Source organism: Sipha flava, unplaced genomic scaffold (assembly GCF_003268045.1).
Source record: "Sipha flava isolate LNK unplaced genomic scaffold, YSA_version1 102_pilon_pilon, whole genome shotgun sequence".
Taxonomy (NCBI): domain Eukaryota; kingdom Metazoa; phylum Arthropoda; class Insecta; order Hemiptera; family Aphididae; genus Sipha; species Sipha flava.
Genome location: NW_020271716.1, coordinates 570,137 through 595,327, shown reverse-complemented (window position 1 = coordinate 595,327; position 25,191 = coordinate 570,137). Strand labels below are relative to the sequence as shown.

The following is a 25,191-nucleotide window of genomic DNA, read 5'->3' as shown; positions in this document are numbered from 1 at the left end:
TTCGATAATCTAAAATCAATGCTATTTTCGTGTAGTTGGCACGACACCGCACGCCGCATGCGATAACAACAGATTTAGAAACTAATACTGGGTATATTAATAATATTCTGGATAGCTATATCGCTATAAATACATTAATAATATGTATTAATAAATTAAATACATTGACATTAATTTTTGATACTGTTATTAAAAACAAAAAAAATAATAATTTCAAAATAATTTTAAAAGTTCAAGTGACCAAATTTCTGACCACAACATTACCCCCCAAAAACTGGTGCCTTGGGCAGTTGTAGCCAGTGTCTCCCCCCCCTAAATTCGGCCATGATAATGCGGGTGAATTATTGAACGTAAAATCAATTATCTCTTATATATCTTCAATATAAAATGATGGCTTACCCTGAATCTCCATATATACCGATTATCGATAGAACTATAGATAAATAAGGGGTTTTCAAACGCCATCACAATAATACATAAGTAGAAATAGATTTGGCGGAAACGATAACCGCCCGTTACTTTTACAATACGAAGCCTGGGGTTTTCAAATATAAACTTCAATGAATTCAATTTCAGTTTCAACATTTTTTATATCCTCATGGGCATATAAATAAGAACAAGCCCTGTTCAATGTTTCTTAACAGAGTTTTAAGCAGCCTTAAAGACGGAAAAACTTCTTTCCGCTGTTGCGACAGCGATTGGCAATCGAACTAAATTTTTTTAGAAACGGCGTATGCGTTGAACTGTAAATTCGGACTTTTTTTATGTTTCACGGATAAAATTTTTATTTTTCAACTCAGAATTTACTAATAAAGAACTGCTTTTTTTTTTTTTTTGTAACGGAAATGACCGGGACGACGTGTGACGCGCAACAGTCAACGATTTCCTGCCGTAATGAAGATAACGTTTCGATAATATTTATCACAGTAAACTGTGTAACATTATCGATTGATATAAGATACAACACTATAGACAATATACAACATAGTAATTGCATTTAATAACTAATATTAATAATTATTATTGGCGTGTGGCTTGTATGTACTAAGTATTATAATCCATTCTGTACGATGTAAATTGTTCGTATTATTCTACTGATGGACGAAAAATTTAAGAATCATAAATGATTAATAAAGGGTTATTGAATAGTTTCTTAGCCATATAAGAAAAATCTTTGTTGAAAAATATTGAAAAAAATTGTTGGGAAGGCGTTCTTTTTCCTCCTTGAATTCGTACCTGGGGAGAATCTATAAATTGATCCAACGTTTTATTTTTATTTTTTCTAACTTTTACAGTGGTTCACAAAATAAGTAATTAATCATATATCGGATTTATAGCGGTTTCGATAACAGTATGTTTCCTTCTCTTATACGTTATGGAAAAACTATCGAGTATATACTACCTCCTATACATATACTCTTCTTAGTCGCACCGATTAAGATAAAATCTTACAATAAGAAATTAAACACAATCGGTCGGTGTATCATATTTATAACATTTTTGTACAAGACGATTTTGTGTTCGTACTTGACAGATTTAATTTGTATCGTAAAAAGCGTCGTTATTAAGCTATATGTGAACATCGACTTCGCATTGTCAGATAACGTAATTAAAAAAAATCAACAATCAATATACGTAGACGCGGTAATTACAAAAATAGAAATGTTATTAACATATATAGCGATCGTAAATCAATTGATTATTCAAAGGGGTTAGCACATAAAGCATCAGTATATTAGTATCATTTTTTTTTTGTAAATGTATGAAATTACTTTTTAAACACCATAATGTTATATTATTATTTGCCATTAGTATCATCATGTAAATATAAATTATTCGTAACTAATTATATAGGTACCATAAATTTATTCCGAAATGATTTAAATATTATCTTTATTATAACACTATTACATTTTTGACTTTTTAGTAAATAAATCGATCATATCCGTACTTAATATTTAACTATGACCTAAAAAAAATAAAATATGCCGCGTCGATTTGTCCTAGATCCATTTTAATGTTCATATCGATGTGAACTCGGAAATGTTAACTCAATATACTAATTGTACGTGTAATGAACTAGACACTAATTATGACGGTGTGCTAAAACTATCACTACCTAAATTATACAGACCCGGCGTCAAAATTATAGTCAATATCATAAGCGTGTGCGGACATCACTGACAGGGAATAGTAGTCATACATAACACATTCACATTTAACTTTAACAACAAATTCGGATGGAGTAACCTAATTTAACTTAATAATTACATTTTCGCAATATTATTATACTTAGCGTTTACGGTCGTGTCGAAATGGTTGAACATAACATGGTTTATAACTAACCTAACCTATCGCGATAATATTGAATATTTTGGTGGTTGGGAGGAAAGTTTACAAAATAGTCAAGTGCCTACTTTAATTACACCGTGCGCACGTTTATGGCCAATATATTACATACTTTTCGGTTAACCATTTATGCCTTTGACCTACAAGTTTGATTGTGTTAAAAAAACGAGATGTTACGTAATATAACGTTCTAACTGTATGTTTAAATATTAAATAGTTTTATATGGTACTTCATTATCACGCAGTTCATATATTATGTTCAACTATGTTATTCTATATTATATGTATTAAATCTATATTTTGTATAATGTTTGCCTATTAAAGCATTATATAACTATTAAATAATGAATAAATCAATATTAAATGCTATTTTTTAAAATAAATGTTATTTATTTTTAATGTTATTCTTGAAAATTAAGTCAAAGACTCCTCATAACTTGGTCTTACTTAAAGGTAATAATATCAAAATTAAATGTATGCATATATTTTTATATAAGCATTTAAATGTTCGAATTTCAAACAGAATCACAAACATTTACATATTATTTTTTATTTTTATATTTTCATTTTAATACTAAAAGCTTGAAAATTGAATAAAGAATCTAAATTTTGCTTTTGGCCAATAAAATAAATGTTGATACTATATATCGGTGGTTTTCAACCCGCGGCCCGCGGGCCACGTGTCCAGTGAAGATATTCAATTAACAATTTTTTTATAAATAAAACAAAACAATAAAAAATAAAAAGTAAAATTTTATAAAATACGATTTTTTTTTTGTATTAGTTTTATTTTCGAACATTTTAAAATATAAATTTCACGATATAACCCGTGCACTTACAAGAGCGTACTGATTAAATTAATGATCACCTACAGCGTTTACCTCAACCTGTAATCTTTTCAGTACCTAGTCAATAAAATATTTGAAAAAAAATTCAATATGTACCTACATGTATATTGTTCACCAACTATGTGTAACAAAGTAACATTAAATAGATTAATATTAATTTATTTCGTAATTTTATAATTAGGGTGGCTTAAGATAATATCCCTTTAAGATAATTGTTTACCAAAGTGGTCCACCGAGGAAAAATGATTGAACATCACTGCTGTATATCAACTATATCTAAATAAAAACCATTGTAGATTTCTAGTCGAATTATATTTTTATCTATAATAACTATAAAAATAAACCGGATATTTATTTTTATAACTGCGCCGCGTATAAATGGTACAATAATAATGTGCACGTTACAACATACGGCAACCGATATCTTTATAAAATACAATATCCTGTATGCAAATATCACATTCTCAACACGGCCGATGGATACAACTATACGTGTAAATAACGCGATACTTTCGTCTGAACAAACGAAAATCCTTTTGACCCATATACCTTTCCCGTTGTTCCCATTACCCTGAGGATGACGGTTTGTCTATCGTAAAAGCTCGTTCGCGCCTACCCACGGATCTAACGACAACTCGCGTTATTATGCTAATTCGGCCACGTTGTTGACGCTCCGTGCGTTTGGGCCATAATATAAGGTCCATGGTGCGTGGCCGACATTTGCTGAGTCGTGATCGGACGCATATGTAATACACAATTCATTAGACTGGTAACTTGTGTTAAGAGTACTTATTGCATCCACACGATTTCGGAAGCCCATCGCCATCAAAAGTAATGTCACCAACATGTAAATAAGCATATATGTGTGGTATAATGTATGCCAACACCATGGGACCTCGTATGATATGAAGTTTATAAATTATACCTATGCGTTTCCAAAAGTGCGGTTTACAGCTTCACTCGATACAGGGGCGGGTTTAAGGGGGTGGATAAGGGGGTATTAGCCGTCCCCCCCTCTTTGGACTAAGCTAACTATTTTACAAAGTCAAGTATTATGATATATTGATTGATATACTAATAATTATTATAAAATATCGTCAATAGTCATTGATGAATATGGTACCTATTTTATACATTTTTTTTATTAATAAATACCTCATTTTTGTTGTGAATTATATGTGTATACCTACCTATATTTTTTAAATGGTTTCACATTAAAATTGATACCAATAATGTAACTATTTAAAATTTGTCACTATTGTGAAAAAATGACTTTCCTATAAGGAACTCAAAAACATATTCTATAATTTAAAATTTTATGTAGATTTAATAAACAACTAATTAAATTCTTGAACCACCATTAGCCCCTCCCTTGGTGAGTGACAAGACCCATCCCTGACTCGAGTACACGGATATGGTCTTAAACATTTTTACTAAACTAATTTTGTTACTTTATATATATATATAAATTGTTTAATAGGACACTTGGCCAATTTTTTCAAATAATACGCGTTTACGTCTAATAAAGTGTAGAGATGCAACTAGTTGCAGTACACAGGATACACCGCAGACGTTCGACCGCTCTCTCTCACACTCATCTTCTCGCACCACTGCCTTCGAGCGTCTTACTAGGGTCCGAAAAATGTATTTTCGTTGATCGTCTTATGCGTGCAAATTCGTCAAGGAACATTCTTTGATCAATAACAATGTCTCGTCATCATCTCATAATAAATTGTTTTCTGCAGATTTTCATGGACATATATATATATATTGTTGACCTTATAATGTTATTTATAATCGTTTGTATTCCTTCCTCGAATATCTCAACCTGACTTGGACATTCCAACACCAAAACTCGCGTACGCACGCACGCACGCGCGCATATACGCGCTTGGTCGATATAATTATTTCTGGCTTTCTTGTTATTACAACTGCGTCGTAACATTTCACGGTGTACCATTATTGTAGAGTTGGTATGTGCTCAACGACGAATTCGGACGAGCCCTAAAGCGTTACGTAGGAAATATAGACAGCGTCGCTACATTTACCGCCACCGTCGTTTCCAGTCTTGAATCTCTGAGTGATTCGGAATTTTAAGTAATTAAAGCCAAATTCTGGTAATGTTGCGCCTCGCGAGCACGAGCTGACTTTTGATAAAAACAGCTATAGGTCATGCTGATAATAAGAGAGGGGGGGAAATCAAATTGTTCGGAACGAACTCCTCTGATCGCTAAATCTCATTCCACATTAAATTTGTCGAGCCAAATCGATGTTTATTGGCAAAAAAAATAATCGATAAAATTCCACAAATTTTAAATTTCAATTTTTTATTTGATTTTCAGCAAATTAAATTTCATACAGTTGACGAATACATAAAGTACTTACGACAATGATTTTTATAAAAACAAATATTTTATCGTGAGATTAATTTTTAATAAAAATATTTTAGGACACAATCAATATTTTACTTTTAATAGAGAGATAAGGGTAAAAAGGGTTGTTACGTGTTTTCGTTGTTACAGTTTTTTTATTTTAATAAATCGGCGTTTAATTATGATGTTATAATCTTATTTTTTAACCTCTTCCTCTGGAAAAAATAAATTGAAATTACGCTACTTACGCAGTCGAATATATACGCAATATTAGATAAATAATATTTTATAACCCTAATGAGTACCAAAATGTAGTAAAATATAATCGCGTTTTCTGATCGATGAATATTTTTTTTTTTTTTAACCATTTGTTGTTTTTTATTTTTAAATTACTTATATTAATTATTAATATAAGTACAATAATATTATGTATATTTACCTGGTAGTCGAATAACTCGATATGCCCAGTAACGGCATCGTAGCCATTACGATTGAATACACCCAACCAAAAGCCATGATTTTTACTGTCGAGGCGAATGTCATTTTATTTGTGTATAGCGCTTTCCGTATCGAATACCAACGTTCAATCGTTAGTAAGCACAACGCAAACACCGACAACTGAGACGAGAAAACGGTCAAAAAGCCTCCGATCTTACATCCAACGCCTATTAACAAAGATTCACGAAAACTTTGTAGGTACCATTTTTTTTTACATTTTTTTCGATAGAAATATTAATCATGTTTACCATTTTGCCATGTGTACGCGTAATTAAAATACTTTTCACTTGATGTCAAATCTTCGTAGGCCAATAGCAACAAGTAAATAGCCGTACAAAAGTCAGCAAAAGCCAAATTACTCATCAGGAATCTGGGTACGGAACAGTTTAATGTTCTACGAAATACCACCATCAAAACCACCATGTTTGCCAAAAACGCTAAGATTCCCACCATCCAGACGCAAATACGAAGCCAAAAGAATCCCATAATGTCTTCACACGGATTCAAAGCATTTGGTTTGGGCCAACATTCAATATTAGATTTCCTGGAACGCAAAACTCTTTTTAGTTAAGTGTACACGGAAAACTAAATTAGACAAATTATTAATTATATTATATTGAGAAGTTATTTACTCGACTCGTTCTTGCGCGCTTTTAATTAAAATCTTATTTAACATTTGATGATTCGGCTTATTAAAACTTAATAAAAAGTTAAGTTCGGAGGTTTTTTTGTATATTTATTAGAAATGGTTTCTTACGCTGCTAGTTTTGTTATATTGCCACACATAACATCAAGAGTGCCAGTCGTTATGGCCGGTTTGTCGAAAAATTCTTCATCACTATTATTATCGTATTCGGTAGATTGTTTTTTAGGGAAACCTCGTGATGCTGTATTTTTTTGCATGACATTATTTTTCTTTATTTTATCACATTCACTGGATGTTCGTTGTAAATCATTCTATAAAAATTAAAACATATTTAACATTTTACTGTGGTGTTACAAAAATGTTTTGGAACAATATTGGTTTGGAGAACCTACAACCATTATACTTTCGAAGAACTTTAAAAAATAACTCACTCCAATATAAAAATTATTTATTTTATTTACAATATAAACATGTGTAAACATCTGATTATTTTAAAAATATTTTTATTCAAAAGACGTTTCAGATTGATGTGACATTTCAATTTATTATAAGTGTAATAAAACAAATTTTTCGAAACTGAATAATTAAAAAATCCTTAAAAAAAAAAAAATTAATTAATCTGGTATCACGAGTAAAAATATATAAATCTCTAATGTAACTTTGTGTTAATTTTAAATGTAATTTTTTAGTAAAAATCTAACAATTTCTCGTGAATATAAGTACATAGGTACTATAAGTTTTTCAGTATAATATTCGTATAATCCTGAACCATACGAATAATGAATAGTAATTAATGAATATACGTTTATAAGAGATTCATATTTATTTTTCTTTGCAGTCAATTTCATTGGAATAAGAATAAATTAATATTTACTTGATGAAAATTATAGTTAGAATTATCATGTTTGGCTGGAAACTGAAAACTACAACAGTGGAACGAATACGTAAGATGAGCTTCTTTTAAACTCTGAAATAAAAAAAATTAAAATTTTAAATGTATTATAAATGTAATAAGAATATATACTAACCCCGAATGAATAAACTGAAGGAATCTCTGTCAGGGTAGGAGTATTTTCAATACGAAGTACTTCAATACTCATTAACCCAAATGATGGTAATAATTTCATTGACGAATCCGATAAATCCCTAGAATAATTCAGTATGATTTCTAGTATCAAAAATAATTCAACAAGACTTAACAGTTAAATAATTAAAACTATGACAAAGTAATCTTCGATAATCAGTTCTAAAAAAAATATGGTACTGATTAAAGAATTCTATCAACTGGAAAATAAAAATCTTTTAACTACAAATGTCGAAAAAAAACAAAGTGTCCAGCTGTGTAATATGCAAATTTTAGTTTTTCTATAAATAAATTATTTTATAAAGACAAGATTAATTCATATACTTTACAAAATAGAGAAAAAAATTATTTGTATTATAATTTATACTTATTTTATTTTGAATAATTACAGAACCAATACATCATGGAGTTTACAGTATATTAAGGAAATACATTGTACTTGAAATGTAAAATATAATATTTTATTTGTATATATTTTATTAGTTTATTACTTACTAGAAATATAATGGAAATTAAATATTCGAAAAATATGTGCAATGAAGAGTTGGTAAGTTAAGTACATAATATGTACTGCTCATATATGAGCGTAAGACTCGGATAGTAATCGCAATAGAATAGAATAATTAGTGATCTTTGAAATGTAGTAATATCAAAAACGTTTAGAACTTCATAAATTGAGAAAATAACAACTGGTCTGAACAAAATTAATTCAAAGCAATAAATTGAGTGGTTTGTCTAAATTAAGAAAATGATCGCTTGGTTAAAGTGCAGACTAAGTAGAATAATTGAAAACTATGTAAAATACCAGATTGTAAGTAGTATATTGAAGATGCTGGATGGAATGCATATATTTTTAAAAGAGTAGAATGTGAAATTATATCTAGAACTTAAATAATGTAATGTTATTACAAAAAAACAAAGTGATTACAGGGGAAAAAGCAACAAGCTTATCGTTTTACGGTAAAAGATAATTGATCTCAAATTAAATAAATAAATTATAATTTGCGTTTAAGTAATGAATAACTTACAATGTCAGTAAGTTTTTAATTCCATCGAAACTGTGTTCTGACAAAAAATCTAAATAGTTTCCTTTTAAACTCCTGTAAAAAGTAATTAAATTATGGTAATGTTAAAAATCAATTGTAATTTTATTTTAAGTTAATAAAATAAAAATAGTATACCAATCTAATTCGTGTACTTACAATTTTGCTATTTCTGAACCATTGAATGCCCAATCTTCTATTACGTGTATATTATTATATTCCAATAGCCTGTAAATGTATTGAAAGATCACTAACCGATTGTAATTATTATAGTTATTTTTGATGTGTTATTTATAAAACCTAATACATTCATATTTACATATATATGAAAAGTATAGACATAGTACAAAATGGGTGTTTAACACAACAAATGTCTTATAACATATGGGATTAAACTCACGGGGTTATAAATCTAGCTTTCTTTTGCTTTTTGTCAAGTGACATAATTTAATATTAAAATATCCGTCAAGTGACTATATAACTGATTATTTTTTCGTTTGAAATGACTAATTAAACTTGTTGATTTGAAAAATGTTTATGAAACTAAAAATATAAGTTGATGTAAATCGTTATATATCATTTGTATGAACTCACGGTAGTATTGATTTGAAGTGATCAATTAAATTTCAATGTACAATTGTAACCAAACAAATCCATCAAAATATTTCTATAACCATTTATTGTAAAAATCTTTAAATTTGGTTTGCGTGTTTTATTTTTTGCTTTAAAAAATACTTTGTAATATGATTCATACTATGAAATGTAATTCAAGCTTCAAGGTTTAAATAAAAATATATATTTATTCCCTCAAATTTGATTGAATGGTTGAAATTATAGGGTCCAAATAACTTTAGTTAATAATATTTTTGTATGGGGATGAGTATGTTCAGGCTATTTGTGTTGAGCATTATATTACGACGTCGTTAGAGTGACAAGGAATATTACTGACCGGATCATATGACGTAGACCCTTTTACAACATTGAACATTTTTCCACTACAAGACAATGTCGAAGAGTTTATTAATGATAAGTGTATGGAGGAGTTAAACTAATCGATTCAATCCAAATTATTAGTAATTATAAGTCGATTTTTGTTTCTTGTTTTTTTAATTAATAATCACATAGGTACTCACAACTGTCCAGCACGAGTTTTTATTCCATTCGTCGGTAATGTATCCAATCGATTTCCCTCGAACTCACTGAAAGCAAAATGTTTGTATAATAAATAGGTATTATCAACTATCGTGCTATCGTAAATTTTCAATATAGTTTTATGTTACATAATATGCATTGCAGTTGATGTTCCGAGGTCTGAAAGATCAGGTATGGCTTTAATATTGGTTTTACTTATACGCCTGAAAAAACACAATGGCTATTAAACGTTAGTGTTTTGAAATGAGCAAAGAATATTATAAGCTATGAAAATGTAAAATGTAGAAAGAAAATTGTTGTATACATTTCATTATTATACCACATACTTATAAACTAGATATTGTTAACAATGCATTCAAGTTAATTTTTATTGTTATTAAATGTCTTTTAAAATTAATTTTTCTGAAGTGGAATTTCTCATCCAAATACGACAACTGATTAATGTTATAATAGAGATATCTTTAAACTCGGAATTCACCGAAGAAAACAGTTTCAAATATTTAATCACATCATTGTTCAAATAAATCATTAACAAAATCATAATTCAACCTTCTTAAAAATAACATATATTTATTCATTTATCGTGTAAATTATAGTGGAAACAATTGTATACTTGTTAGTCAGTTAATTCAGTAAAATATTTAAGAAATTATAAATTAAATATCTCTTCAATTTATTGTAAGTTATAATTCACTAACAGTGCTAAAAATGTTTTTGAAAGTCCACGAAATATGTCTGAAGGCAATTCTTTCAAAGCATTAGCACGTGATATATACCTAAAAATGTGAGAAACAAATAAATCAAACATTTTTCCAGATTATTAAATAATAATTTGTTAGAACTAAAAAATGCCTTACAGTGATTGTAACTTATTAAAATGTTTGAAAGTTGATGAGTCCAAGTATTTGAGGTTTTTCAAGTTGATTAATATTCTAAAATAAAAACAAAACCCTATTACGTAATTCGACAAATATTAATAAGACTTAATCTAATTTCACTTACATGTCTGAAAGATCATTTCTATATGCATAAATCGATTTTTCAGAAAAATGTTCAATACTCGAATCCTTGATTGTACTAAAATCAAAAATATTATTAATTCACATATTAAATATAGGTGTATAGAAATTATTATTTCTTTTTCACAAGTGATAATTTAAATAAATTGATAAATATATTTTATGAATTTAATGTGCAATGTATTTATTTATAAACCATGTCTGATTTTTCTATTAATAAAATTAAAATGAAATAAAAATTACTTTTAATTCAATCTAATCTAATAATAAGATAATCAAAAAGTAATAATTATTATAATAATGAACTAAATATAAATAGCTATATAAATATTATCATCTATATTATTTAAATAACTTGATATGGTATGAAACTTACATAAATAAAAATAAATTCAGTTATTTTGTAATTTTCGATATTAGTAAAGATTGTTGGGAGTAATATTAATATTAAAATATACATAAATGTCATATTGTTAAAATAAGTAACGCCTACGTAGACGCAGTCACTACACATGGCTGTAATTGTTTTGCATTCCACTTAATAAAAACCAGTTTTCAACACTAATTCAAGAACCTCTTTTATCAAGTTTTCAACCTATTAAAAATAATAATTAAATAATTATTATCTATTAGCCGAATTCACGTTACCTCTAAAAGTTTTAACTATATCTTATCTTTTAAAATCAATGCCTATATGAACATTAAAAAGGATTAATATTATTGTTTGACAATAAACTAATCTAAGCGCTTTTATTGATTTAACACATACATTATAACTGAAACATATCTGGTGATTATGAAAGTAAAACTAAATAAACTAAATACTCAATAAAATTGTTCATTTTTATCCATATGAATATATGTTCAAATACATTTATGCAAATTGTATATAACAAACAACGCTTTTAGTCATTCAAGTAAAAATATAAAAAAGTTTCATACTTTCATTCTTCGACTATATTAATTAGGCATCAATTTTATTCCCTTGATTATTTTATTTTTATACTAAATTCAGCTTAGTCGATTTAATTGCATATTTGTATTGTAATAAAAATTGTAAAAATTATATCATAAACCATAATCATCAGCAATGTTTTATAATTATAGTTATTTATTTGGGGAAATTGACTGTAGTGAATACAGTAAATAAATTCCATTTTACGTATGTTTTTATGATAAAAATGCATGTTACACTTAGCATATGTTTATAGACAAATAAGAAATATAGCCTGATAATATTTAAATTCAATATAATTTTTCTTATTTTATTTTTATTAATATCCTCGCATTAATCGAATAATATGAACATGCCTCATATTAATATTTTTCGTAAAAAATCTGTCATCAACGGGGTTGCCATCCTTCCCGATATATCGGCACTGTTACTGAGCATTGATATTGGCATTGAGCTTTATGTCAGGACATTCTGAAAAAATACTATAATCTCCCGATTGAAACTGTGGATTGCAAATTTTGCAAATTTTGCTTTATTGTATTTTATTGTATTTATTGCGATAAAAAATAAAAAATTATATGAATAAGAGATTTTTCGATAATTTTGTCTCAGTCGGCTGATGGATAAAATCGCCTGCTCCCAGAGACTATGAAGTAAATTTTATAGTGTAAAGTTAATTATAACATGAATTGCATTGAGCTCTTTGAGGAAACAAAGAACTATGGAAAAAACAAAATCTATTAAAAAGTATGTCCATCCAGTACTCTGCAATAAACTAAAAAATATGTTCTTATGTAACCTAAACAAATATACAATTATTTAATCGAAAACAATGAAGTATAATTTTTATAATAAAATTGAGTATTTTTATACATTCCATCATAGAACTCTTAGAAGTCCCTATGATACCACAGCCAAATATAGTAACAATATTCATCATCAAGCACACAATTAGATAAAGCGCGTAAATGCGCCTAATCGTTAAACTAATTACTACATCAAACACTGCGAAAATCTTGCTACATAGGCGTTGTGTCAATTTCGTGTCGAATTTTAAGAAATGTACATCCTTCAAATCTATCATTCCTAAGCCAAAATTTGGGTTCAAAATAATTTCTTGAAGTAAATTTTCTTAAGTCGAATTAAATTTTTTGATAGGAATTAATATAATGTAACCGTTAGAGCATAAATTATTTTCTACCATAACTTTATAATTACTATTTTGCATTTCATTCGAAATTCTAATTTCCTTTCCAAATAATTTTGGGTAGGTTTTTGAACCTAAATTCGTACACATATTCTCATTATTTTATATAGAAATTAATTAAAGAAGTATTGATACTGATAAATAAATAAAATTTCACAGATAAATATCTCGTATTAGTTCATGTAAATTTAAAATCAATTTTATTTTGTACCCATTTATACTGTCATGTATGCAAACTTACATTAATAAGCAATAAGCACACATTATAATCAAACCACAAACATTTGGACCTACAAGACCAAAATTAAAAAGGCCAAACACGCAAGACTATAATAGGTAGTTAGTAGACGATTATCAAAATAATTAGCTATAATGCGTATAAAGTATTGGTTATTGTTTGCTTATGACTTATAAAAATTAAAAGTATTTAATTATTTTCAAAGTGAATATGTTCTGTATATATATATAGTATTATAGTATTAAATTATAATATAATAATTTATATGCTGATAGATAGTAATGAAAAGGTAAAATATAAATCAATTATGTATCTCTTAGATTATTTTTAATTTTATAGATTTAAATACACATAAAATGAACTATGTAGACATTTTATTTTGATTGTAATATATATGAAATCAATCGACCGTTGACTAAATTATTTATTACACATATAAAAATGATAAAACCTCGTGGTAATAAAAAAAAATACTGTGAAGTTCTAATTTATATAAAATGTTCTTATTATTGCAATTTTATTACAATGTATACCTACTAATATATCTAAAACTCTGAAAATATTCTACGTAATATAATAAAACTTTATATATTGTATATGGATGAATAAGAAAATAATAATTTTCAGAAAAACAATTCGATCTATTGATGTACCTATAATGTTTTATTTTCAACAATAGAACTAACAACTGATTGAATGTTTTAAGTCAATTCTTTGTAATAGTTTTAAGTTTGATTTATATTAATGTTTAAAAATTAAAATATTTGTATAAGTCAAGAGTCTTTTATTGGCCACTTTTTCAACATAAATTATTATCTTAATTTTATTATAAATATTAATTTTATAACCTAATAATTTCCTCTCAAAATACATAGTTGTAAGTATTATTCTAGTAACATTGGAAAATAAAAGAAGATATAATGATGTGCTTTGGTTTCATAAACTACTAAATTATTAAATTGTTTGCCCTGAATTTTTATCTCAAATTCCTATAAACGTATCTAGTGTAACTACTCGTGTAACTCAATCATTTTATACAAAAACCTTCCACCAAAATTATATTATTTTTGCTCCGATCAATAAAATGCTAATTACAAGTAATTCATTAACTAATTTTGATTTTTTTAGTGATAGTCAAGCCAAGTTAATATCTTTAATTTATTCATTATAATTTTAAATGTATGCCTTATTATTTTATTATTATATTTATACCTATTGTATCTATGTTAAGCATAATGTTTATCATATTATTGAAATCTTAATTGAATAATTAATCATATTGTTCTACTCACCATAGTTTATAAGTTTAATTCTACATTATCTGTACTAAGCTCTAATAATAAGGGCGTTTATTATCAATAAATAAATAATTCATAATTATTAAATATTTTTTATCAAAGTTCTTATTGAGTCACATTCATATTGCTTAGTTAAAATGTTAAAACATTTCCAAATTTATATAGGTACATCTATTAACTGTTGCTAAAAAATGAGAACCTTATAATTCATTCATGTAAAAATTACACCGATTTTACTATCCTAAATGATATTTTGAGTAAATAATATATATGTTGTTATTTGTTTAATTTAAGATCGATCTGCTTGCCCGAATAATGAATTTACAACCAAAATACGTTTAGAAATTTGAAATATAGTTGAACAATATACCTTCCTGCTATGATTTTTTTAATTTTATGGTTTTATTTTGTTTAAATAAAAAATTAAAAAAAAATTAATATCTCAAGACGTAATCCAACTGTTCTCACAGTTATTTACTAGTAGTAATACCGGATATAAGTCTCAGGAGGCCAGGGTGCATACATACTTATTAGAAGTCCTTTAAAAAATAATATTTATTTAATAAATTTTAATGATTTAAACAACTAAAAAAATAATATGTAATTACCTTAATTTATAGGTAAATTAAAAAAAAAAAAACAAATAATATAACATACAATTTAAAATTTAAAATTTTAGCCTTAAAGACCCTTTAGAGCTTGAGGCCCCAGTAATTTTCATTCACTGCACTCCCACTAAATCCGGCGCTGACAAGTAGCCAGATATTTGATGGTTATTTATTTTGTTTTTACGTTTTTGGTGTCTCACAAGTACAAATGTTGTGTACGTCCATTATTAGATAATATTTTAACGAATGTGTACATGAACGGATGTATCAGCTCTAACGTAATAACTAGATTTAAACGTTTGCTGTAAATACATGCATGAGCGAGATGGCATGTGTGATCATCAGGATCGTATTTAAGAATTTATCACCCAGGGGCAACAAAATGTTGTCGATCATCTTTCTTTAAGTGCAAAACTGAAAACAAGTTCCACGTGCGCAATTTATTTTCCCGTTCCAATACATTATTCACATTATTCAACATTATTACACAATATTTTTAATTAATATAAAATCTAAAATAATATCCGAGTTTTAACCATCGACATAAGGTTATAGAAATTAATATTTTATAAAACAAATCAAAATTAAACCAATACCTGCGTCTCAACAAAATACCATGTAAAATAAAATACTCTTAAATTGATATCAATTTCATTAGCTTCTAAATAATAAAGATAATTTAACGGTATTACATTGTACTTTTTTTCACATAATTTTATTTATTGATAAATAGTTTTCCATTGAGAATGCTGACCAATACGTATTTTATTTAGAATCACCTGAAATTGTTGCCGCCAGTACCTTAAATACGGCCCTGGTGGTAATCGTACGAGAACTATAACGTCCGTATCATAGGAATTACTCACAGTACGTTGATCGTTTCGTAAACCGGCGGTATGCTTTGAATTCCCGAGCAGTACAGTTCGGTTTTGTGTTGCCAAGTGTTGGACATGTTACGGACGCAACATTGGTCGGAGTTCGTGCAGGGCGTGTACCTGGCCTGTGCCGATGACGGCAGGACACATACGCTCAGCAACACCAAGACGTTGACAATCGTCCGCATCGAGAGCAAGCTGAAACATAAATTTCACTTATACACTACCCGTACGATGCGGGCGAACAGGTGAAAAGGGCGAGTCCGTCAGCTGCAACCCTGTTTTTCGTGTGCACTACGAGCGTCACTGGCATATGCGCAACTAGGGAGCTTAGCCCCCCCCCCATAAATATTCCATGTTTTACATGGCATACCGCACACAGCATACTTAACTCACAATAGTGTCACGTACAAAAAAAGATACATTGCAGTAAATCCAACTTGGCTCAGAATCTAAAATACATTAACATAGTATATAGCAGTAGTATTAATAGTAATAGGGGTAATATACAGGTTATTTTAAGTTTTGGTAGGAGGGCTGTAGCCCACCCAGATTTTTTACCCTAGTTGTGCCTATGGTCAATGGTCTACGAAACGTCGCTTTCGACTGCGAAAACACGTATTGTGTATAACGTGCAACAAATCCATTACGGATTTCAACGAAAAAAATTATATCATTCGCGTAATTTACATAAGAAAAAAATAAATAAATACGAAATTGTGCGCTAAGAGAAAAGAAAAAAAAATAAAGTACGAATATCTTTTTATTAAAATATACGTGGTATAGCAATCGATATATACTCGGGACACTTTGCGTTGGGTGAAAAGTGCACTAAGTTCTTCACACCGGTGTATCGTCAAATAATCATTAATTTGCTGCCGATTAAATCAATAAAAACAATTCCACGTCTGAAATCTGAATTCACTTGTTCTGAAAAGTATAATTGTTATTGATACCTGATAGTACTTATTATACGTAATTGTTTCGGTAGTTGACAGTGTTCAAACAATACGGAGTAACACTTCGTGGAATCATAAATTATAGTTATTGAATTTTATATTAAAATGACCAATTAGACAACACAATTGATTAAATATTCAATAATTAAATTATAATATAATTTGTAAAATCATGGTCAGTAATTAAATGCGATGCTTCAATATATAAACATTAATGTTTTCGATTATAGTTGTTAATTTTCTTGAAATTAATAATAATATAAGATTAAAACTTTCACTCTTTATATACAATAAAAATAATACATGATAATTTAAGATTCATTTAGATCATTGGCTTTCTGTATTTATTACATATTTGATGATTTAAATAACTTTATCTTCTATATACAATGGAAACAAAAGATGCTAGGTTATAGTAACAATTATATGATTTGTAATTATAATGATGTCGAAGAATACATGACTTACTAGTCACTAATAGCTAAAAATTAAAGTATAAAAATAAATTGAATGAGTTGTTATACTATGTGGATAAACTAAATTATTGTATATTGTATACAACGTCAAAAAGTTAATTTTTTTAGTTTACGGGAAATACTGCCGCTCTAGTTGTTACTTGGTTGGTCTACATTAGATGATGTGTCAATGAAAAAAAATTAATTAATACGTTAGCATATAACAAATTTCAATATTTAGTCATGTATTCAACTACACTGTCAAAATAAATTTATACACACTGCTCTATTTTCGACGCTTTGGCTTCGATTCATGACGTACGATAAATTAGAATTTCTAAAATGGGATGTCACACGTGTTCACTAACGTGCACTTAAATCTTGTCAACAAAATTAAGAGCATTAGAGTAAATTGGTGTAAAAGCAATCATTTTTGTTTGTCTTTAATATTATAATGATCAAATATTATAGATATGTAAAAGTAATAATAATCAATTTTATTAATAAAAATGATTGCCATAAATTATCCTACGCTTAAAATAAACTGTAGAATGGATAAAATATTATACAAATTATTTTTTTTTTTTTATAAAAAAATGAACAAAACTGATTATATGAAAAGTTACATAATAATAAAAAAAATATAATTGCATGTGTTCTACGAAAAAAATGTCTTATGATAAATGTAGACTTTTAGAAATTTGTTTTAAACATTTCTTCATTATAATGAAATTTTAATTACAAATATTTAGTGTATATAAATACCTTTATTGTATTATTATTATACTATTATTGTTTTTTCAAAACAAAAATTATGTAAAATCTCGAAATATGTATAAGTCCTTGCCCTGTATATACGTATTATGATTTGATACATATTGTAGGTATCTATATAATCTATATAATATAGAATATAGTTATTTTACAAACATTAGTACCTAAACAGCATGTGTATTTTTTTATAAATGTTCTTGTATTATAATTCCAAAGTTATTATCAGTACACCTTTATAAATAATAATGAATTTTAAATTTAAAGAACCACAAAAGGACTTTGTAAACACTTACATAATACAAATTGGGTCCTGATGATTTAAAAATTTAATTTTAATAATTAACTTTTTTACTGAAAATTAATAATTATATGCAAAATATATCACAATATATTATGATATTTAAAATACACCATTCTATATTAAGATCAAATGATATATATATATTAATTTACCTATTATGTATAATTCAGAAATTGATAGTTTCTTAAGCACCAAAACAATATTCTTATCACTAAAAAATGATCAATGTGTAAAAATAATTACAGTAGTTATTATTATTAAATTAATTTTAAGCCAATTTAGTTTACAAAATGTATATTTTCATACATAATAATTTTAACACAATGCGCCTACATATTTATCAAGACGCAATACGCAATCACAATTGTTGACAGTCTTTAAATTTCGATAGGTATTTTATTAAGTCGAAAATAATTGAAGTAGGTAATAAAACTATAATAAGTAGCCGATTACTTACGCTCACAATCTGAATAGTTAAATTGCTAAAGCAATGTGTCGTCATAGAAATAACTTTACCGTATACTATTAGTTATTTTCATCTATAATTTTTGTCTCACGAAAAATATTAACTGTACATTCAAATACAATTAGGGTTTTACACCTAAAAATAATTGTACGTACATATCGTTCGCGTCTACACTATTCAATAGGTACACAAACGAAATATTACTGAGGAGTCGATTGCTGAAAGTCTGTCGACGAATTGACATTTAACGTTTATGTAGATGCGCTACACTTTTAAGCCCAGTTCAATATACTTTTTAATCGTTACTTCCTAAGCGATGCTCGTAAAGCCGACGATCGTTCAATTATTTTAATTAAAAGATTACGGATCATTGTTTTAAACGAATAAAAAAAAACGAATAAATACAATCAATAAAACAATTTTGCCGTCCGCAAACGCGTAGTGATCACGCGAATATAATCACGTGGTTGAACAACGCGTCCGCTCGAAAATTAACCGTACGACTTGTTCGGTTGGCAACCGATCACCGTCCCGCGTCTTCTTTAACGTAAACGTTACTGAATCTTACGCATAGATTTTCAACGCGGTTACGCAGGCGTACCCTTCTCCGTTAAAACGACAACTTCCGATAACTCCGTACACGCGAATTATTCACCGGTTTGTCTGCCGACGGTGCGACGGGCGAGACACGACATCGTAACCGCACGTTGGAAACGTCCAAACCGAATGTTAACATCACGCGAACTACCGTCCGCGGCCGGTTAACCGATAACGCGTTCTTGTCGCGGCCGACAATATCACGCGAACGGTGCAACACAATTATCTTGTGAATCGTGTTACGGTTCGATTGTGTCAACACGAGCAGCGCCACGCCCGCGGAACAGTTGTAAAGGTGTACGGAGTACGCTGCGCGCAACACGCGTAGTCCGCATCGTTTCTGCGTGTAATTTTTCTATCGGATGCCGACGTGTACGTTGCACGTCGTTCCCTTTCGGTCCACCGACGGGACAACGATTATTATTGGTACGCGTGCGGGGATCGCGATGTACACGCGTTTTCCTACCGTTGTTGTCCGTCCGAAAAATATCGAAACATCGTTATTGTTATTATTATTACTATTGTTGACGTCAGTGGCGCACACAGGATTTTTTTTCGGGGGGGGGGGGGGCAAGGTAAAAATATAACACATTTTACAATTAACGAAATTATGCAAATCCTTAATATATTTTGACTTGAATAATAGCATAGACTTTTCTATAATCAATGATACTAAGTATTCAATACTATTAACTCTTCATGTTTCAAAACTGTAAGATTTATACATTTTAACCTAGACATCGGAAAAAATTTCGGGGGAGTTATAACCCCTTAACCCCCCCTCCCTGCGTGCGCCACTGATTGACGTTATGATCCGTACACGAAACGCGATAAAAATCTTAATTTTTCATACCCTGTATGCACTTCGCGGAACCTTGCTCTGATACCGCCTCCGATTATATTTGTATAATTTGTCATCGCGGAGTCGGGTATTAGTGATTTTTCTTTTTCGATCCAGGTGTAACTGCAGTATCTGCGCTCCGCACGAATACCCGTGAGTTCTGTTATTGTAGTACGTTTCATTTGTCATGGCGTTGAGCCGTTAATATAATGTTCGTGTTTATATTGAATACAGAAACCAATACACGTATAAACTTCAAATTTTGTAGTGCTGTGTGCGTTATCGTTCAACGTTTTGCTGTTTAATAACAATATATCTACCATAATTTCAGTTTCGATTTACCTGTTTTATTTACGCCCTATAATTATAGCTTTTAATCTAACGCATGTACACGCATTATTACACATTTACGTACAGGCGTGGATCTAGAAGTGGAAAAAGAAGGGGGGGACCGAACAAAAAATTTGAGTTTAAGTACATAAAATCATAGACAACATTTTAAAGTGAATAAAATAATAGCCATACGTGCATATTATAACATAGTAATAAAAAAACTTTAATCGTAAAATTATCTTTTATTGCATTCGTTATGATGCACTAACATAAACGAGATTGCAAAATATTGAGTAGTTGAAAAAAATATTACAGTTTAATTATTTAAGGAAATCAATTTGACCTATCTTCTAATTTTATCCTTTTTGGTCAGGACCATAAAATACTGCATAAATAATCACGATTAACAGTCAATCCTAAATGTCAATAAGCAATATTATATAAATGTTATAAGTATAGTATTGCTCCTCTTTATTTTAATCAATAAAATAAAAAATGATTAATTTTTGTAATATTTTAAGTATCTAAGACCTAAAGGGGAAAAGACTTAAGCCCACATAGCCTCCTACCTTGTATCCGTGCATATTTTTATAGTTACACGTCTCGTAACTCGTTTACCTCTTGAGTGATACACCAAAATAATTACGAATGAGCAACAATACTACTCCACACGTCATATTATTTACCGCATCAAAATGTAACATGTGATCAGATATATATGTAAGAACATTTCTGACTTCAAACTCTCTAGCCATGCAGGAAGTTTAAATATTTAATAGTAATAATCAGTGATAGGAATCCGATCAATGATAAAGACCTCATTCTCGCATTTCTGTATATTTTAACATCTGTACTCATGTTATATAAATTTACAGTTTTCTTGTTAGTGTTACATATTTTGTAAACATTTTTTCTTCGAGTTAAAGCAAATTTATGATTTTAAAACAAAAAATGTATTTATTTATTTTATATTTATTTAATCATTTATTCATATTCACATTTTTGTATTGACTACGATTCATCGAATCATAAATTCTCTTTCAACAAGATAGGTATTGAAAAAATCTGAATTAAAAAATTTGAAAAGTTTTGGACTATTTTCGAATAGAATTTATTTTATGTACATCCCTTTTTCAATTGGTTTTTCTTACCATGTTCAAATTTTAAAATGCACATTTAAATGATTATAATATTGTAATATGGTAATTTGTAATGTTTGTTGATAATTTTTTATTGATACACATATTCTGAACAACAATTTAGTATTAAAACAATGTATTTTAATGATTTTAAAAACATTAAATCTTGATTTCTAGTTATAATTAAATAAAATTAGTAACATAAAATACTTAACATGGCAAATGTATTAATACAATGAGTATATAAGTAAAACAGCTTAATTTATAAACAAAGCTGTGTGAAATATTTGTTTTTATCCTTATGATAGTTAATTTTACTGACATACTCCGTATCCATAACAACAAAATTACAAATCGTCTTTTCTTAGCACATTTCAAAGTTTAAATCATCTTTTTAAATTTATATTTCAAAATGCATTAGTATTCCGAGAGTTACTATTATGCATTTTATAACATTAAATGAAGAACTATGTTTGTAAACGAGACTAATGATCCATAATACACAGCAAGCCAGAAATATTAAGCTTATATATGTATTTATAAATTTAAATAATAAAGTCGTATTTCTATAATAACATAAGTAGAATTATTTTTTTTTAATATTGGTTCAATAACATTAATATAATTTTAATTAAAAAGTCAGTTGAATACATCATATTTTATAAATGTGTAAAGTAATTTATAAAATTTTAAATTTAATAATTATTCATAATAATCTAGACGAAATTATTATTGCTATACCACCATAAGGATTATGAAAGCAATTCAAAGTAATAAAATGCAATTTACCTTTAGAAACTAGTTTGCATTTATAAGGATTTGAGTACACTGAACTGTACAAATTAATTAAATAACAAAAATTGATTATTATAAGTAAAAGCTAATTATAATTATAATCATTTATGCATTCGTAATAAATCGATGTAAATCAATATGGTGAATTTATTATTATCACTAGTACGCTATCAAAATAAATAAATATTAATAACGACATTTAATTATGATTATATTCAAATTAACCTAACCAGGAGGAAAACATCCTTATTTTACTAAATCAAAAGTTTTCAACGTAAACCAATAAAAAAATGTACTCTCATTGCAACTCTCGCTATATAATTAAGAACAAGTAATTTATTAGGAACTATTATTACGACCAAGTACCACAACTGATTAATAAATCAATGTACTCTACTTAACATAGAAATAAAATCATTTTTGGTTACAAGAAATTATTCATTAAATTTTAATCAAAAAATTTATTATAGATTTAAACGAAAAATAAAGAAAATACATATCTCTTATCGCTAACTAGGACAAAACAATAATTCTAGAATATTAAATTTAAACGAACCAAGAGTTATTATGATGATATAATATTGCTTTGATTTTGTAACGACGAAATATGTTGATACCTTCACACGTATTGTATTATACAAAGGCTTCATAGAACAATGTGTAAAGATATAAAATCAAATTAGGTTTGTTATAGTGCAAAATTATGATTATAGAAATCCATAGAAAAACACTCGCCATCATTTTATATAGTTAATGAGATTCAAACAATTACTGAGAACATAAATACCACATAATATAATTGATGTAGACCAAAACAAACCCACAATAATTTATTTTATGGTACAGCTCTATAGCGTTATTCATATTTTATTTGTAATTTTAATACTTGTACAGTGAATCTAATATAAAAATAGAAACCAGGAAAAAGTACCATATGTACAACCATCTGTACCTGTAGACAAATAAGTTATACTCATGTACTAATGGGTACCGCGAGGGGGTGCAATGGGATGCGCTTGTACCCCACGAATTTTTTTTAAAAAAAAAGAATAATATTTAAAAAAGTAAGATAGAGGTTATTATTATCATTATCAGATTTTCTAGTAACCCGCATTACTTTGTAGCCGTTGATATAAATTAAAATAACTTTCTACTGTCATACAATTTGAAAAAATATTCCCACATATTTAACTTAAACAATTTAAGCATTATTCATAAATCAGCGTAGATACCATGCACGTGTCACCACGTGTCTAACCTCTAACATGGTGGCGCCTATGCGTGTACTTATTATTGCTTTGAAAATAAAATGGAAATATACATAATTTGTACTGATTATGAGTTTTACAGAAAGTATGTTTAATGCATCAGTCTATACATCAGCAGTGAATTTTGTTCGAGGGACAACTGGACTCATTCGGAAAAATGTAAACCATATATATATAACTTCAAGTAAAAATTTTATCAAATTCTTATTAAAAGCTGCAGGGATCTAATGACATAAGATATTATATCCTGTTTTTATATATAAATATTGTGGTTGGTAAAGACTATCAATTTAAGCAGACGACTACTAGAATTTACATTTTGTGATGTTTTTTTAAATTAAATTAAAGCAATTTATAAATTTATCTTTTGATACGATAAAGCAAGAATTGTAATTTCGTTTTACATATTTTCTTTCTTTGGCTTTGCTTTTTATACCAGTTTTAAATAATCAACGTTAAATTACAATTTATAATTATGATTTTTGAAATTATTATCTAAAAGTAAATAATATTTAAGTTAGTTCATTTTAGTGAAATACTTCTCTATAACTTTATTAAATGCAAACAAAATGAATTCTTGTTGTGTAATTTTTCAATTATATGTTTTTAGACTTTAATTTTGTATTAAATTTCTAAAACATACTGAATATTACAGGTAATTAGCAAGCAAATCATTTATTACATTATTTTATAGTGTATTAATTAAATTAAAAAGGGATTTAGAATCAAATGATCATGCGGAACAAAATAAAGAAAATATTTAATTTGGAGTAGGTTCCTTCACGTACATAATAATTGTGGTGAATTCTATATTCCGTCGCCCTTTTTCAATTACAATGTATTTACTGACATTTAGTGTGAAACTGCTACACTTAATATCTTCAGTAGTAATGCACCACACTATCTATGGCACTTATAATAAATTCAAAATAGTAATCGGATAAAATATGCATTCAACATCAATAATAACGTGCTCTACAAGCATATTGTGTACTCATGCGAAGTGTATTGTAGTCTGCGCCATTAGCTTATAGTAGTTACTATTAGTTAATATTATATACGGTCATGGAA

At 28.0% G+C, this 25,191-nt stretch overlaps 1 protein-coding gene across 8 annotated transcripts in view; it reads right to left on the bottom strand.

The window, feature by feature from the left end:
• Nucleotides 1-25,191, bottom strand: part of LOC112681548 (lutropin-choriogonadotropic hormone receptor-like) — a 50,252-nt gene that overhangs the window by 18,140 nt on the left and 6,921 nt on the right. Inside the window, exons 1-15 of one of the 8 annotated variants that reach the window (XM_025551799.1) lie at nt 19,139-19,396; nt 16,589-16,644; nt 16,184-16,390; nt 10,995-11,069; nt 10,850-10,924; nt 10,691-10,768; nt 10,121-10,195; nt 9,974-10,039; nt 9,000-9,068; nt 8,826-8,897; nt 7,742-7,859; nt 7,588-7,680; nt 6,825-7,024; nt 6,316-6,611; nt 6,009-6,234 (exon numbers count right to left, since the gene is read on the bottom strand). In XM_025551799.1, the coding sequence (XP_025407584.1) occupies nt 6,009-6,234; nt 6,316-6,611; nt 6,825-7,024; nt 7,588-7,680; nt 7,742-7,859; nt 8,826-8,897; nt 9,000-9,068; nt 9,974-10,039; nt 10,121-10,195; nt 10,691-10,768; nt 10,850-10,924; nt 10,995-11,069; nt 16,184-16,390; nt 16,589-16,644; nt 19,139-19,183 (1,751 nt within the window). In that variant the 5' untranslated portion in view covers nt 19,184-19,396. Of the gene's footprint in view, nt 1-6,008; nt 6,235-6,315; nt 6,612-6,824; nt 7,025-7,587; nt 7,681-7,741; nt 7,860-8,825; nt 8,898-8,999; nt 9,069-9,973; nt 10,040-10,120; nt 10,196-10,690; nt 10,769-10,849; nt 10,925-10,994; nt 11,070-16,183; nt 16,391-16,588; nt 16,645-18,833; nt 18,892-19,138; nt 19,967-25,191 lie in introns of those variants that run through there. The other 7 variants (XM_025551807.1, XM_025551828.1, XM_025551835.1 and 4 more) reach the window with 7 other exon arrangements.